At 36.1% G+C, this 15,550-nt stretch overlaps 2 protein-coding genes and 2 non-coding genes across 7 annotated transcripts in view; 1 reads left to right on the top strand and 3 right to left on the bottom strand.

Moving 5' to 3' along the window:
- Positions 1-2,559: 2,559 nt before the first annotated feature.
- On the top strand, positions 2,560-4,990 carry LOC124405406 (protein spindle-F). Of its 2 annotated transcripts, none has more exons than XM_046880277.1 (5): positions 2,560-3,004; positions 3,300-3,569; positions 3,781-3,882; positions 4,046-4,238; positions 4,499-4,990. In XM_046880277.1, exons 1-5 carry the CDS (start codon positions 2,792-2,794, stop codon positions 4,807-4,809), a joined length of 1,089 nt encoding a protein of 362 aa, XP_046736233.1. In that variant the 5' UTR covers positions 2,560-2,791; the 3' UTR covers positions 4,810-4,990. The 2 variants fall into 2 exon arrangements, with proteins under 2 accessions (XP_046736233.1, XP_046736242.1); XM_046880286.1 differs by having other exon boundaries at positions 2,561-3,004; positions 3,300-3,564; positions 3,791-3,882.
- A 143-nt stretch (positions 4,991-5,133) lies between these two features.
- LOC124405342 (xaa-Pro aminopeptidase 1-like) overlaps positions 5,134-15,550 on the bottom strand; it is a 35,777-nt gene continuing 25,360 nt past the window's right edge. The window contains exons 2-13 of one of the 3 annotated variants that reach the window (XM_046880171.1): positions 13,547-13,782; positions 12,622-12,663; positions 11,455-11,634; positions 9,838-9,958; positions 8,819-9,197; positions 8,410-8,530; positions 7,510-7,873; positions 7,199-7,432; positions 6,720-6,877; positions 6,531-6,626; positions 6,207-6,417; positions 5,134-5,739 (exon numbers count right to left, since the gene is read on the bottom strand). In XM_046880171.1, the coding sequence (XP_046736127.1) occupies positions 5,732-5,739; positions 6,207-6,417; positions 6,531-6,626; positions 6,720-6,877; positions 7,199-7,432; positions 7,510-7,873; positions 8,410-8,530; positions 8,819-9,197; positions 9,838-9,958; positions 11,455-11,634; positions 12,622-12,663; positions 13,547-13,782 (2,150 nt within the window). In that variant the 3' untranslated portion in view covers positions 5,134-5,731. Of the gene's footprint in view, positions 5,740-5,886; positions 6,144-6,196; positions 6,418-6,530; positions 6,627-6,719; positions 6,878-7,198; positions 7,433-7,509; positions 7,874-8,409; positions 8,531-8,818; positions 9,198-9,837; positions 9,959-11,454; positions 11,635-12,621; positions 12,664-13,546; positions 13,783-15,550 lie in introns of those variants that run through there. The other 2 variants (XM_046880163.1, XM_046880179.1) reach the window with 2 other exon arrangements.
- On the bottom strand, positions 10,193-10,406 carry LOC124410767. The gene has a single exon (XR_006929620.1). It is a non-coding gene; the product is annotated as a small nucleolar RNA U3 (small nucleolar RNA).
- On the bottom strand, positions 13,883-13,955 carry Trnaa-agc. The gene has a single exon. It is a non-coding gene; the product is annotated as a tRNA-Ala (tRNA).

Raw genomic sequence — 15,550 nt, 5'->3', positions numbered from 1 at the left:
TATTTCTGTGTATAATCTAACATATTCAATTCGTGTATTCATATCAGTACTACAAAGATTATTGCAAGAACTCCAGGTCATATTGTATGTTGTTTGTATATAATATTATATATCATAGATACCATACTATATTCAACTATAATACGTATTTCCTTATACATTATACAGTTACACATTCATGTATTCATATCAGTACTACAAAGATTATTGCAAGAACTCCAGGTCATATTGTATGTTGTTTGTATATAATATAGATACCATACTATATTCAACTATAATACGTATTTCCTTATACATTATACAGTTACACATTCATGTACATACCATTATTACAATTATTGATAATATATCATACATTTTCTAGATCCACGGATATTACATGTGTACGGTATAGTAATAACTGGCAGTACAACTTTTAACAGTAATGGTAGTAATAACTCTTGTGGTCATTTTTAGAGCCAAAAATTTTTCGTGTCTGAATCGATTTGTACGACCCTTTTTAGGTTGATTAGACGCGCAGGAACTCAGAAAACACATTAAAAGAAGCATAGGACCAACAGCAGAGAAATAACGATGAAAATCTGCAGTTTTTTGGCTGTAACTTTTGATCCATTGCTCGCAGCGTATTGGCACTGCGCTCAATCGATTTCTCTCGCAAAATTACGTCGGAATAGTGGCCTAAAGAATTAATTGCAGCACTTTCCAAGGTCGTTGAAATTTCCGCCAAAAATCCAAAGGGGTTAGCCTTCCTTTTTTTGCGATTTTTAAAGCCGAAAATTTCTGGTCTTCGGATTGATTTGTATGACCGTTTCTTGGCTAATTGGAACGCCAGGAACTCAAAAAACACATTAAAAAAAGCGTAGGACCAACAGCAGAGAAATGACGATGAAAATCTGCAGTTTTTTGGCTGTAACTTTTGATCCGTTGCTCGCAGCGTATTGGGACTGTGCACAATCGATTTCTCTTTCAAAATTACGTCGGAATAGTGCCCTAAAGAATTAATTGCAGCTTTTTTCAAAGTCGTCGAAATTTTTGCCAAAAGTACAAAGGGGTTAGCCTTACTTTTTTTGCGATTTTTGGAGCCGAAAATTTCTGGTCTCCGAATTAATTTGTATGACAGTTTCTTAGCTAATTGGAACCCCAGGAACTCAAAAAACACATCGAAAAAAGCGTACGACCAACAACAGAGAAATGACGATGAAAATCTGCAGTTTTTTGGCTGTAACTTTTGATCCATTGCTCGCAGCGTATTGGGACTGCGCTCAATCGATTTCTCTCGCAAAATTACGTCCGAATAGTGCCCTAAAGAATTAATTGCAGCACTTTTTAAAGTCGTCGAAATTTTTGTCCAAAATCGAAAGGGGTTAGCCGTACTTTTTTCGCGATTTTTGGAGCCGAAAATTTCTGATCTCGGAATCGATTTGTTTGAACCTTTTTGGACTAATTGGACGCCTGTGAACTCAGACAACACAGCAAAAAGAGCGTAGAATCAACAGCAGAGAAATTATGACTCAAAGACCAGCAGCAAAAAAAAGGAGAAAATACGTCTTTCGTTTTTTGGCTGTAACTTTTGAATCGTTTTTAGCAGCGTATGTGGACTGCGCTCAATCGATTTCTTTCGCAAAATTACGTCAGAATAGTGCCTGAAAGAATTCATTATAGCACATTACAAAGTCGTCGAAATTTTCGTCAAAAACGCAAAGTGGTCAGCCTTAAAATTTTCCCGGCCGAAAAATCTATTGTCTGGGAATCGATACGTATGACTCTCTGCATACTAATTCGACGCCCAGGAACTCAGAAGACACATCAACAATAGCGTATTTGCAATGCACGACTACTGTCTTCGTAACACCTGCATGGGCATCATTCGCACTGTTTTTGAACGTTGAAATCATAAACTCATAGAGATAGACTACGCAATTGGTGCACCAAGCTGAAACTTTAAATCAAACGAGCAAAAAAAGTGCTAACCGGTAATGATAACGCCGTTCTCCACAGGTAGGAACTTCCGAATCGCAAGCCAACCTCAATAGAAATGAGACCCACTCATAAACCACGTTCCCAACTCACGGCCGCGCTTGTTGGGCAGCGTCTTGCCGCCGTTGTCGACACAGTTTCACACTCATCTCTGGTTTCACGCATAGCGTCACTCTGTCGCGGCGCGACGTAGCGTCATCCGTTGCCCATGAAAATCTAGCCTAAGGGTTTTATATCAGTGGTACCGAAATTTGGATATAGGTATGCAACTGATACGTTCGATATTCCTAGGAAATTTACGATCTATGGCGTTGGATGATCACTTTCTTCATCTTGGCCTTGTATGTGGTTCGCAGTTCTTATTACAGTGGCTTGCATTGCTTGTCACGCGTCATAGGCTCTTTTTTATTTTCTGCTCGACCCTAAGCGCGCGGCTTTGTGCAAACGGTGCTCATCCATGACCGTGGGTGGTAAAATTCCTAGGGATATCGAACGTATCAGCATCCATATATCCAACTCACTGTACATACATGCATACATACTGAAAATTTTTATCCGACACCCAGCCTGCGAACGACACACACATCGCTTTTTCATTTGACAGCGCTTTGAGTTTTGACAGATACGCATTACAATTTCAAAAAGTGGAGAACCCTGAATACTCGAAAGTGCGTGAAATATTGCAGAATTGACAAGTGATATGTGCTACTGCCGCATGTGGGTGGCGAACTCATTCATCAGCGAATCATAAGTTTTACATCCCACTTGATTACCGCTCAGATTGTTGATTAGTTAAGAATAATAACTATCAACGATGTCTGAAATTTCGGATGAAAATTTTGGATCCCAATATGCGCTCCAGGTTGCTTTGCAAACAATGAAAGAACGCTGTCAACAATTTCAGAAGAGACTGGACATCGCAGAACGGGAGAATGCTAGTTTACGCGTAAAATGCCATAAAGAATTCAGCTCAGCCATGGTTCCTACCACTGGAGATAACCAAATTAGCGAAGTACAGACCTTAACCGTAAGTATGAGTGAAGTATTATTCAGATTTTCAGGTTATGTTGATATTCACGAAACTAAGTTTCTTCCTATTTCTGAAATGTTATATCATACAGCAGCTGTATAAACGATTCACCGTTTGATAAAGCTTTCTTATCACAACAGCTACTAAATTACTAAAGTTTGAGCCTTGAACTTATTTTGTGACATGATTCGCTCTACATGAATCATTGTCGGTTCTATTTACTCTTACATCTCTGCTTACCTTTCTCCTGTCATAAATTTTCTTGTTACATTTGTTTTCGTCTGTTTTGAAGGATAAAGTCGAGCAGCTGACCAGGATAAAGACACAGTTAACACATCATATTTTCATGATTGCAAATGAAAATCGTCAACTTTGGAAACGTTTGTCACGATTAACAAAGACTAATAAGAGTCTTGGAAATCATTTGAATAAAATATCAGATGCTCTACAGCAACATCCTTCTACTCAACCGTTAGAAGCTCTGTCTTATAATATGAGACTAGACTTCAACCTCAGCAAAAATGAATCAGACCAGTTTCTCGTGCCCGCGGATCTTGGTAAGATAGAATTAATAATTCTACAGTTCAATTCATTTGGCTCTAGTATTAATTATGGGCGAACTAACTTACCAAATAATTTTACCCGATCCAACTTTCAGCTTCTATCAGACATTTAGAAGTAAATTTTATTTGGAAGTGAATTAGTCTGTGATTTTATATAACAAATTTTACACAAGCCTATTCCTGTACTACAGTTCTTTAACATTGAATTTCATTATTTCAGAATCCAACGAAACGAGTTTGGAAGAAATTTCATTGAAACTAATAAACAGTATTAAAATGGAGAAGTCTGAGTTGGAGCAGCAATATGCTGAGGTAAAGAAATTATAATCATGAATTGTTTTGAGCAGTATGGCGATTAATTATTAATTTATGTAAAAATATATCAAGTAGTCAAACCTGAGGTCTAACTAGTGTGTTGAGTTTATTTATGATCCGTAGCAAGATTTGTTAATCTTCAAATTTTCTAATTTTCAAGATGGTAGAAATGCAGAATACTTCTGAAATTAATCTCCAGAACATGGGCTATTCTTATCCTGAGTGTATGGACTCTGATTGTGTGGAACAATTGAAACAGCATGATACAAGATTGTCTCATACAAAAGACATATTGCTCTCACAGCAGACGAAGCTTAAAACAATTATAGGAAAATTGAGAATAATAAAGAAAGGTGAGCAACTCAAGAAGAGTGAAGAATAATTTTTCAGTATCCATAACCTTAACGTAATGGTGTATTTCTATAGAAAGTCGTTATTTCAAAACTTTAGGATCGTCGTAATACCGTATTAAAACCACATTCAAAATCATTCTCAAGTTGCAGGATACAGATTTTTCTTTCAAAGTATCCTCACGTCAACGTTACTGGATAAAACCTCGTAATAACTTAGACGATATCTACAATGAAGTGTCATGTTCTATTTTTCTTCACAGGAGCAATGTGTAAGAGTTGCCGTAACAATGCTAGGAAAAAAATGTGCCAAGCAGGAACTCAGTTTAATTCAGATGACAGCTTAAAAGAAAATGGTGCTACACAAACAAGTCTCATTCCGAACTCCACCACATTACCAGAAAATATGAATTATACAACAGACGGTTGCAGTGAAGTTGAGAACAAAATTTGCCCTATGTGCGAAATGGTTTATGGAAAAACAACCAATTGCGCAGAATTTCACGAGCATGTTTTAAGTCACTTTTCGGACGAAGAAAAATCACCCGGATGTGATTTCGAAATAATTCAATAGCATTTAATTATATATGAACTGCTACAGCCGTAGGCAATTAATTAGCAGGCACCTATTATCTATTTTGTAAGTTGTGAAAAAATGTAATATAATAGATAACAAGAAACGGATGGTATAATTATATGAACGTATGTACGTATATTGAATGATGTATGCATATGTCTGTCTCTACTTGGATTAATTTTGATCACTTATCCTGAATTATCGTATTTCAAATATTTGGTTCTATAATCCATTGGTATGTAATCTGAAGCTTCTGGGATTTACGAATAGTCGAAATTTCGCCAAATTCATTCCGTGACCGAAGAATAACAGCAGACTATAAGTCCTCGTGATTTTACGAAGGATGAGTTGCATTCAAAATAACACGAAACCAAATATTTCGTGTAGTACTCAAGCGTCTATTAATTTTTGTACAATTTTTATCTTTTTCAAATCAATTGCCTGTATAGTTCAACGTAGTAAATTGGTTAAAAAGGTGAAACCACTTTGACTCTAATGCCAATCTTTTCTTACACCTGTACTTTTATATACCTGTAAAATGTTACGAAAGTTGGTTTAAAAAAACCTCGAATACTCAACAAAAATCTCTCAAGGACCGGTTAATTTTCAATTTAAACCTCGTTTTAAACCAAGTTCAATTCTATGCTAGATGCAATTTAAACAAAGTTTGTTTCTAATTCATTGAACTGAGGTGTTCGAATGAGATCAGAGATAAGCCTTGATATTGAAATACTGGGCCTTAGCTAAAACTAATTACTAATACGTGACTTAGTGTACAGTTTATACTATTATTGTAATATACGAGCTACATGTAATATCTAACACAGATAGCATCAACAGCTGTCAAGTCTTCAGATTTATGAATGAAAAGTTCTATAACAGGGTTTTAAGATGTTCATCAGTTAGCTGCACACTGTTACTATAGACCTAAAACAAATAAATTCATCACTTGTACACGTTAAATTAGAGATCGTATTTAAACATTATTTTTCCCAAATTTCTGTATGTTTTAACGTAATTTTCAAATCCTATGATTTCAATTTAATTATCAAATATTGGCACATTATTTCAATATAACGTTTTATCTGTTTGAAACAAAAACTACCAAGTTAATATTACTATTCATTCAAGTTGTTGGTCTTAAATCTCTTCTAAAATTCATGTAGACCTGGAGTTCAAACATATTGTCAATGATTTTAAACGATATAAAATTTCCAATCAAAGAACTATAATAATTTCACAAAAGCTTTTAGGCCTATCTCCGCCATTTAACAATTTATAAAACTAATACAATTCATATCTTATTGTGTGAACTATGTTTATTCTGAAATCTCTGCAATTCTTGGTGCAAAAATAGTAAAATTCTTAGGGAGTAAAATATGACGGTAAAATACCTCTTCCATCCAGGAATACGTGTGTAACTGTTGATGCAAAAATAAGGAACGAGTAGTGAGGAAGGGCAGATAAACTTGATCCGGATCCAACCTCAGGAATGGGTAGAGTACGAAGAATCAACCAATTGTAGCTGGTTATTTTTCTGCGTTTCTTCAATTCAGTGCCGACCTCTTTTCTGATTCTTTTATTATATGCATTTAACCAGTGCCGCTGTAATACATGAAAATAACAGAAATTGTATGCTTTCATCAAATAAGTTCATATTAAGTAGTGTTATTTGGAAATGGTCTCTATCATGGAATGTCAAAAGTAATGAAACTTACATGTGATGGTGTCAATAATTCCAGATCGATGAGATTTGGCTCGTAAGGAACCAGTGTGATATCTTTGAACTTGAGAAATTTTCGTCCGGAATGGTGCTGTTAACAAAATTCATATTATAAGGCGGTCTAAGCTCTGCATACCTATGTTTGATGTATTGAATTATAATTAAATCTGTATAAGCTCTTTACCGTCACATTGGCTTCAACAACCTGCAGAACATTTTCTAATCGGATACCGAATTCACCCTCCTTATAATACCCAGGTTCATTGGAAAGAAAATATCCTGGTTGAAGATTGAGAGGGGCACATTCATCAGTTGATGTATCGTATGAGACACTGATGGGAGCTAAAGTAATAATTTTTGGTTTAGACATGTTTTCTAACTAATTCTAGTCTGTAACTACTCAAAATCTTTTTGCAAAAGTCTGTGAATTGGAATTTTACTGCGAGAAAATCACAGAGACACACATTCAGAAGTATATTTGTAGATAACAATGAAAAATTTTGCAATTTTCTTGCGCTTGTCGACATCATTATGTTTTTATGTTAAAATATACTTTCAAAAATTCGGCAAGCTTGTTCATTTAATATATAGTGAAGAAAAATAGTGACTTTGCTCGGTTGGTAAAGGTAGGAATACTACGTGACCTTAATATTTGTCACTTACGTTCGTGAACCGACAAATAATGGCCAACGCCATGGCCAGTTCCGTGTTGGTAGTCGCGACCAACTGACCACAAAGGTTCCCTCACCAGAACATCAAGTTGGTCTGTTCTTAACTCAGCAGGAAAGATTAGCGAAGCTAATTGTATCGAGCCAATCAGCACCCGAGTGTAGGCCTCTTTTTGTTCTCTTGTCGGTTGGCCGTAATGCACAGTTCGTGTCACGTCCGTAGTACCATCTGACAGTAAAAAAATAATTACATCAAATTCAAAAATGGAAACAAACAATGGCAAAGAAATTATTTTAAAAAATTACCCAGGTATTGGCCACCGGAATCAATTACCAGGGTGGAATCCGTGCCGAGTGGTAAACTGGTAGCAACGGCTGGTTCATAGTGTGGCAAGGCAGCGTGAGGTCCGTAGCCCGCTATCGTAGGGAAGGATACACCCACAGCATTTTCCTGTTCCATACGTACTGCTTTAGCGAATCTAGACACCTGAAGTTCGTCCCAGCCCTTGGTGCCTAGCTGAAGCTGCTGCTCGATGTAGGAAAGGATTTCGCACATTGCGACTGCATCCCTAATATGAGCTTGTTCCATGCCTTGAATTTCGACAGGATTTTTTACCGCACGCATTGCGATTATTGGTGACGGTTTTATCAGGCGTATAGACTGCGGGATCTGTGTCAATGTCATTAATAAAAATATTTATAAGCATATGATTAATTATACACCTATGGGGATTGAAGACGATTCAGATTTTAAATTCTTTTGTAAGACCTTGTCAAAATTGTTTTACAATGTTTTATTCAAACTGTAGTAACTGTGTGAAAAAAATGCTATTCCCGTTTTTAACACAACCCATTTTTGCCCAATACTATCATTCTAAAATTCGAATTCCATCGATAATTAGACACAGTTCAAGGTGTGTGATATTATCTAATTATCTGTAAGAGGTAAGGCCACTGTGACGGCCGAAAAAATATCAGATTTTATATAGGTATAACTAATAACCTAATAAACTAAGTTTAATATTCACTTAATAAAATACCAACAATCTGATCCCGTTATTAATTAGTTGTCCCTGTGAAAAAAATTCTTAATAATCGGTCATTTCTTTGGCCGTCGCAGTGGCCTTCCTCCTTAATATAGGTTCAATTTCAACAATTCAATATGCCTCTTCAAACACTTATCTTCCCACCAATATCAATACTCACGGATATGAAAATCTCTTGGGAAGCACCCCTTGCGTAGCCGCACGGGGCAGGTAACCAAACACTCTTCCAAGCCTGTGCCATTGTCCTCAGATCGTACCAGATAGACGTATAATTGTGAACTCTAAGGTCAGATATAAACGATTACACATTTGAGAAACCGTAGTGTCTCCATATCCTATTGTCGAGAATTTATTTTTTTATCTATAAAATTACTGTAAAGTTCAGTCCATTTTTAAATTTCACATATATAGACTTCGACCAATAAAATTCTATATTTAGTCCGAAATCCGTAATAATAACAAAAAATTATCGAAACCCGTCAAGCAATAGATTGAAGGTCTGTATCCAGAATTCCAGAGCATTTGTACATCGCTAAATCTATGGCTTACAAGTAACTGTGGGAACTTACTTGACGCAGTCGGCATGAAAGCAAGCGTCAGTTTTCAGATGTATATGAACAGATCTGTGAAGTTTTTGTTCAGGAGCATACAAATGGATAGCACCGTCAGTGATGAGGGCATATGACCGTAAAACTGGGGTGTAAGGGATATCATTGCCACGAATGTTGAATAGCCAGGCAATTTCGTCAAGTGCGGTTAGGACCAGAGCGTTTGCACCCACGAGTTCCATTTCCCTCCTAACTTCACGAATCTTTTCCTGCCACGGTCGACCCGCGTATTTATCTTCCAGGACGGTAGCGGGATCGTTATTATACGGCGGTCGATCCGTTTGCCAGATTGCATTTATCAAGTTATTGTGAACTGCGACCAACTTGACCGATGTGTTCACTGTGGAATGAGATTCCATTGTACAGATTTGCCAGGAACATTAATAACATCGATTTAGGATATTTTAATATTGTTGAAATTGTATAATTGCAATCGTAACCCAGGGTCAAAAAATTTTATGAAACTTTACATGGCGAAGACGAGGAGGGGTTGGACAATATCTTACGAAGTTTTATAAAATATTGGTAAATACATAGCATCTTTGCCAGAAACTTGTTCTGAACAGTTTTTGTTTCTAATGCTATGAAAATGGTCATTAAAAATTGATCACAAGAATAGGTGACAGAAAAAAATAATTAGATAATGACTAATTCAAATTTAGACCCACATACAGAAAATTTAAAAAAATTGCTTTTAATCTGTATTCTTATAATATTTCTTCATTGTAACAACAAGGCTACCGTCTAATTAAATTCTCTTTACACCCATACTTATAAATAACAAAAACGTAGTTAGTATTTATTTTTTAGTCAATTAACCATTGCAAAGTTAATATAGTAATCTATTTTTTTCTAATCGGACATGACAAATGGTACAAGAACGTGCGATCGAATTAACACGGAAACCGAGGTGAATATTTTTTCTAAAAAATCGTTACAGCTCACTTGCATAACCATATGAATTTTGAATAGCTACTTACACAGGTCGTATTGCCAATTTTCCCACGTGAATGCTGGGATTAGAGTAGGGTCCGCTCCAATTCGCGTTTCATTCTCTCTGGATTGAAACTCGTGCAGTAGCCATTGGGACAACGTAGGTACCTTGATCAAAAAAACCCATTAAAATACATTAATTTTTCCATAGGGTAAAAAACTTTTTCTTCTAGTCAGGTTAACTCGATAAATTATCAGTGAAAATGTTTAGTATCGTAGATTTTCTCGCTATGTTGTCACGCTGAATTTCATATAGATTGTCCTCTCGACATCCAGAAACTCGAATTCGAGAATTACTGAATCCTAGTATTCCTAACTTCTTAAGATTAACGGATTTTTCAGACCACTCAGAATACTCATTCTCCCATTCCTGTTGCACAGAGTGCATCAGGTGAACGATCATCGATGACCAATTGAATGGACTAGCCGTTCAATTGGTCGTTCTCACGCTCAGAGAGAAGAGTTATTACTCTTCATCATGGCTGCATCAACTCCACTGGTGAGTAGAGAGATTGTGAAGATATACTACAGAAATGATCCTGTGAAGTATGATCTTAGTGAATCAGATCAGAGTTGGAAACATATTTTAGTGTGGAATTATATTTGACGCGAGAATCTGCCAACCAACTAACCATCTACTGGAGACACTTAAAAGTTGAACTTAGGTTTGTGTCATGCTTTCCTCGTGAGTCATAGTACAATACTAAGAAGTATCAGGCATTTTTCCGGTCGACAAGTTACCGTTTCAACTCTTACCGACTCACATTGAACTTGCCGGGTGATAGGAGGAGTTCCAAGCGTTGGCAACACACAGTGGATTAAGAGACTGCTGTTACACAATCATTCTAGAGTAAGATTTTACCGACCGCGTAAAGAGTCGCTTATTTTTACTATTATTAAAGTCTACGTGTCACTGACTCGAGAAAATCGCAGTTATCGCAATTGTTCATGCAATACCGAGTATAAATTTTATTTGTTTTTTTGATACAACAATAATGCCAAAAAATGTATTTCTGTATATGAATTGCAATTAATTCTAGAAATGCATACTCTGGAGTTATTCTCACGTGGGAATTAAAGTTTTAGAAATTTTGTGTTCGGTATTTTTTATTCCGTAGTGCGTAGGTTCTTATAATAATGAAAGTAACCGAAATTTCACATGATTGGTATAAAGATTGACTTTAGCATATTAAAGCAGAAGACAAGTATGATTTCATTCACTTGAATGAGAACTTAGCAATCCATGATTTTTGGGGAATTAAATATACCTAATGTCAATGTCAATGCCAATAATATAAAATTCCAAATGGCACAGAGCTGAGTCTGTCAAGAACCGGCCATATTGATTTTGCGGTAAACTTAGAACCTACCCAACAAGTAATGTAAGAATAATATTTTTCCCGATATTATGAACCTCAAATTCTCAGACGTTATATCATATCCAACATTATTATGAAATTATGAATAACTTTTATATCAGAAATTCGATAAATAGTTTTTCATTTCCTGGAATTTAGACGGAGATATATTCACTTGTACAGGCGTACCTACATGTAGTGCAAAAAAAAAAAAAAATAGCTATAGTTGTAAAGCTGTAAACTTACGTTTTCGTTGCCAAGTTTCATCAGAGTCCAATCGCAGCTAAGCTGCTTATCTGCCTGTATGTGATACCTTCCGTCAGTCCAGAAAATAGCTTTATCTCGAGTGATTAGAGCCTCTCCGAAACTGCCGAAAAATCCTGTGATGTATTCTCTTCTTGCATCATGCGGCGCGACAGTCTCGCTCTGCGGAGTAAAAAGTCCTAATTAATTACCTAATTGATAATAATTCTCACGCTGAAAGTACGGATCTACTCTACACTTTATTCCCCAAGGCGTAAATTTTTTTTTTATTTAAAATTTTTTTACCGATTCTTATGTACGATGTGGCGACAGAAAAATATTACATCTTCAGAAGTTCAACAACGTGTCTCGATAGATCCAAATAACGTGCAATAATATCTTTGATCGAACTTCTTCTAGCTCAAGAAAATTCTAGTCAAATCTGAAAAATGATGTTAATAATATCCATCTATAATTACTATTAACCACGTTCCTATTTCTTTTTAGCACCTGGAACTTTTGCTTTCGTTGCATTCATCTTCATATTCTATCTTCCCAAGTACAAAAGTTTTCTGACTCTTACTTCTGTGATTTCCATTTTTCGAAGAGAACTGAATTCAAGTAAGAACTAATTCGGACTGCCGAGTCGTTCGGGTTCGTTTCTCAACACAATTTAATTACCTATTCCAAAGTCCTATCACAATTGTCTTCTCTCGTGAAAGTGTGAAGAAATTGATTTTCACGTTTGTAAAAATCAGCCCAAATTTATCGACAAAAAACAAAGCCGTAAGTCTTAAGTTTTTTCGATTTTTTCTGCAAAATTAGTTTGTTTTGAAATCTATGCATAGAACCCTTTTGCTCACTACTCCGACCCTCGGGAATATGAGAAAGAAACATTTAGAACCTCCTCAGCTAGAGAGTGGCAAAGATAAGAGTCTATCGTCAACTACCTATAAATTAAAAAACGAACCAAATCAAGCAATGAAAAATATATAAATGAAAAGTCTAAACTAAAGAAGCATGGGTACAAGGATGGGTTGGCATGCTGTTACGTTGGAATGAGTGGTTTCACCGAAAACACACTTTGAACAGAAGCTGGGTGTACGTATCAGTAAAATAAAACTGGTAAAACAAACATATAAACCAACAGGGACTTTGACAAAAATATACCTCCGAAGGGCCTAGACGGCCTTCATTGAAGGATGTCACAGTCTGAAAATGGAAGCATCTTTGTCAGTGTAATCTGTGAAAGATAAAACTTAGGTGCTACACAACGATTGTGGTATCCTGTCAGATTTTTATACGTATTGAATCTTAGACAAGTGGAACTGGAATTCGTATTCCTCAGATAACTATTTATAATATGTCACTGTATGTGCATTACACAATAATTTATTATTAAGTGAACCAATATGATTTTATTGCTACGTGTAAAGTTCAGATGAAAATTGTAAGAAATCGATTACGCAAAAAACATCAGACAAAGATTAAAAGTATGTATGCCGGGCCCAATTTTGAATACAAACTGCCAGCACGCCTACAGATAGGAGACTGGAGTTACAATTTTCCATTTCACGAACGTAATTGTAACGCCTAGTTGGCTATCTGCAGGCGCCGAGATGGCTTAAACTCTAGTAAGAAATATACGGTAAAATATCGAAACTTGATGAAGAATCATACAATATTCGAAGAAGATTTGGTACATTTTAAAGAAATGGCGGGAAAAAAAACGTAGAGGTTAGCTAATTTGCGCTGAAAAATCATAAAGGATCGAAAAATCATCTGAATTTTTATATGAAATAGATACAGTAATGTTCATTATAATACCTTGAACTTTCGCCCAACTTGTTTTCGTTCTGAAACAAAACGGTCGATTCTATATTACGAATTACGTGAAACAATGATTGGCGATGCAGGCGTCGCGACGTGAGAGATTCCAAGGCATTGACACATATGTAATTCGTATAGAATCGAACTCGCATTTTGTTTCATTGTCAGAGCGAAAAAAAGTTAGCCGGAAGCCCAAGGCATTAATGACCATTGTTGTACATAGATTTGTAAGGTGAATTATTAAAGTATGAAGTGAATTATTCACCTGATGTGCATCGTCCGAAGTAACAATGTAGCCGTCAAGAGCGGGTCCTTGGATGCTCGTGATCCGGGTCATTTCCAGCCTCAACCGGCTGAGTTGAATGGACGTGTCGACTCTGTCGACAGGCTGATTTCCCTGGTGAGCAGAAGCGGGACAGTTTGATCTCGGGGATCCCTTGTAGTCCAGGGTATCGCCGACAACATTTCGGATGTTGCGAGACCGCGCTGCAGCGCCCATTCCTGCGTGAATATTCATGAGGCATGAAAATTGCAAAATATTCACAGGAATTATACTAAAAAAAAATGAAACAAGTAGTCAAAATGAAATGTCTTGACAAAGTGGAGGCGCCGGGTATCGATCCCGGTACCTCTCGCATGCTAAGCGAGCGCTCTACCATCTGAGCTACGCCCCCGATAGATATGAGGTTAATAGAGTTTTAATTGAACCTATACTGAATTAGACGCGATCTATTTCGGACTCTCACTTGTACGCTCAGTGCTTCTTCGGTAATAGGAAAGCATATTGGGACCGATGGGCTTTTTTTAGGAATCTTAGTATGTATCAGTTAATATTTGTAGTTTGGTGTACATGTAATTGTGGAGATTGTTGTATGAAGCGGTGAATGCGTGACGTAGATTCAAGTATAATTATTTTGTTAAGCCAAATCACGCGCGAATTAATGAATTTCCGATTTCATCCCCGAGAAAGAAAGATGTCTACACATGTACGTTTATGTGTGTGATACCAAAGCTGGTCTGCAAAATTTTTTCAATTTGTTATCAACAGCAATTTTGTACTGTCAAACTTTTTAATAATCAATTTGTTTCAGTTTGTTGGTAGGAAATTTTTTTACATACAAGTGGAAAATTACTATAATATACAGGTAATGAGTCAGATCTAATTATACTATATACCTACAGATAGATAATTAGGTATAACAATTTTTTGGTAGCATTATAATCAGGTGGATCTAAAGGATTGATCGAAATTTTCATATTCATTAATTATCTGCAGTAAACAATTAACCACATTTAGGCCAATTGCTACAAAATGATTTAAAATATAATAATTATACAAATTCATTGAAACAGATTTTCTTTTTCATCAGTAGTTTACTCAATATTGTAATTTGGTGACAATAATCAATATTGGTGCGATGTTATAAAATGTCAATATTATAAGTCAATTTGTAGAAAACAGCCTTCAGAATGAAGATAGCCATCGTAGAGTGAAATTGAATGAATCTGCATTTTTTTAACCATTTTTAAGTGATTCGAAACGAAACATCGATATCCAAGCAGTTCTTTATAATATCGGTATTTTCTATTTTTATATTTTCAAAGAAATCTTCGTAGTTTACAAATATAATAATTTGATAAATACTCAATATATGACTACATTGAAGTGGAATTGATAAAAAGTATCAACTTTTGGCCAACCAAAGTTGCTTAAGCGCGTTCACAAGTAATTCTGCATAGGTACTTTACACAATTATGATTCAATGTAATTTCTTAAATCATAAAATTCAGTGTCGAACGTATTCCCAGGAGTATTCCTCGACCAGGAAACTACGTTAATCGCGCCGTTTCTTTACACACTACTCCGAAGTCTGGTCTCCTGCTGAAAATCAAAAACCACTACTGGTGTTGCCGAAAGCCTTACTCCCCGTTGCGATTGGTACTATGACCTAAAGCGACAGTTGCCTTACTTCCGGTTAAAGTGACATGGACACCGTAAACTGTATGCTTATTATAAAAATAGGAAACGGAAGGTTTTCAAATTGAGTTATCACTGACAATTGGTCTCGTTTTTAGCTAGCCACGGTAATATGTATCTGACTACGAAGTCATGGTAGTTGATCAGTTACGGAAGAAGAACTTACGATCAGTTACAAAATGATAGTTCCGGTATACATGTAATTTATTACAGATATAACTAATTTGTCGGGAGTTCTTATAAACACGTGTATGTAGTATAATGCCTAAAGACCGCAAGACCTTGATACAA

This window comes from Diprion similis, chromosome 1 (assembly GCF_021155765.1).
Source record: "Diprion similis isolate iyDipSimi1 chromosome 1, iyDipSimi1.1, whole genome shotgun sequence".
Classification (NCBI taxonomy): domain Eukaryota; kingdom Metazoa; phylum Arthropoda; class Insecta; order Hymenoptera; family Diprionidae; genus Diprion; species Diprion similis.
Note: the sequence above shows the minus strand (reverse complement) of the source record. Positions and strands in the feature narration are given on the sequence as shown.

Coding starts and splice junctions, on each gene's coding strand:
- LOC124405406 (XM_046880277.1), top strand. CDS start 2,792: ATGTCTGAAATTTCGGATGAAAATTTTGGATCCCAATATGCGCTCCAG. Junction 3,570..3,780: donor TGCCCGCGGATCTTGGTAAG/ATAGAATTAATA, acceptor ACATTGAATTTC/ATTATTTCAGAATCCAACGA. Junction 3,883..4,045: donor TGGAGCAGCAATATGCTGAG/GTAAAGAAATTA, acceptor CTAATTTTCAAG/ATGGTAGAAATGCAGAATAC.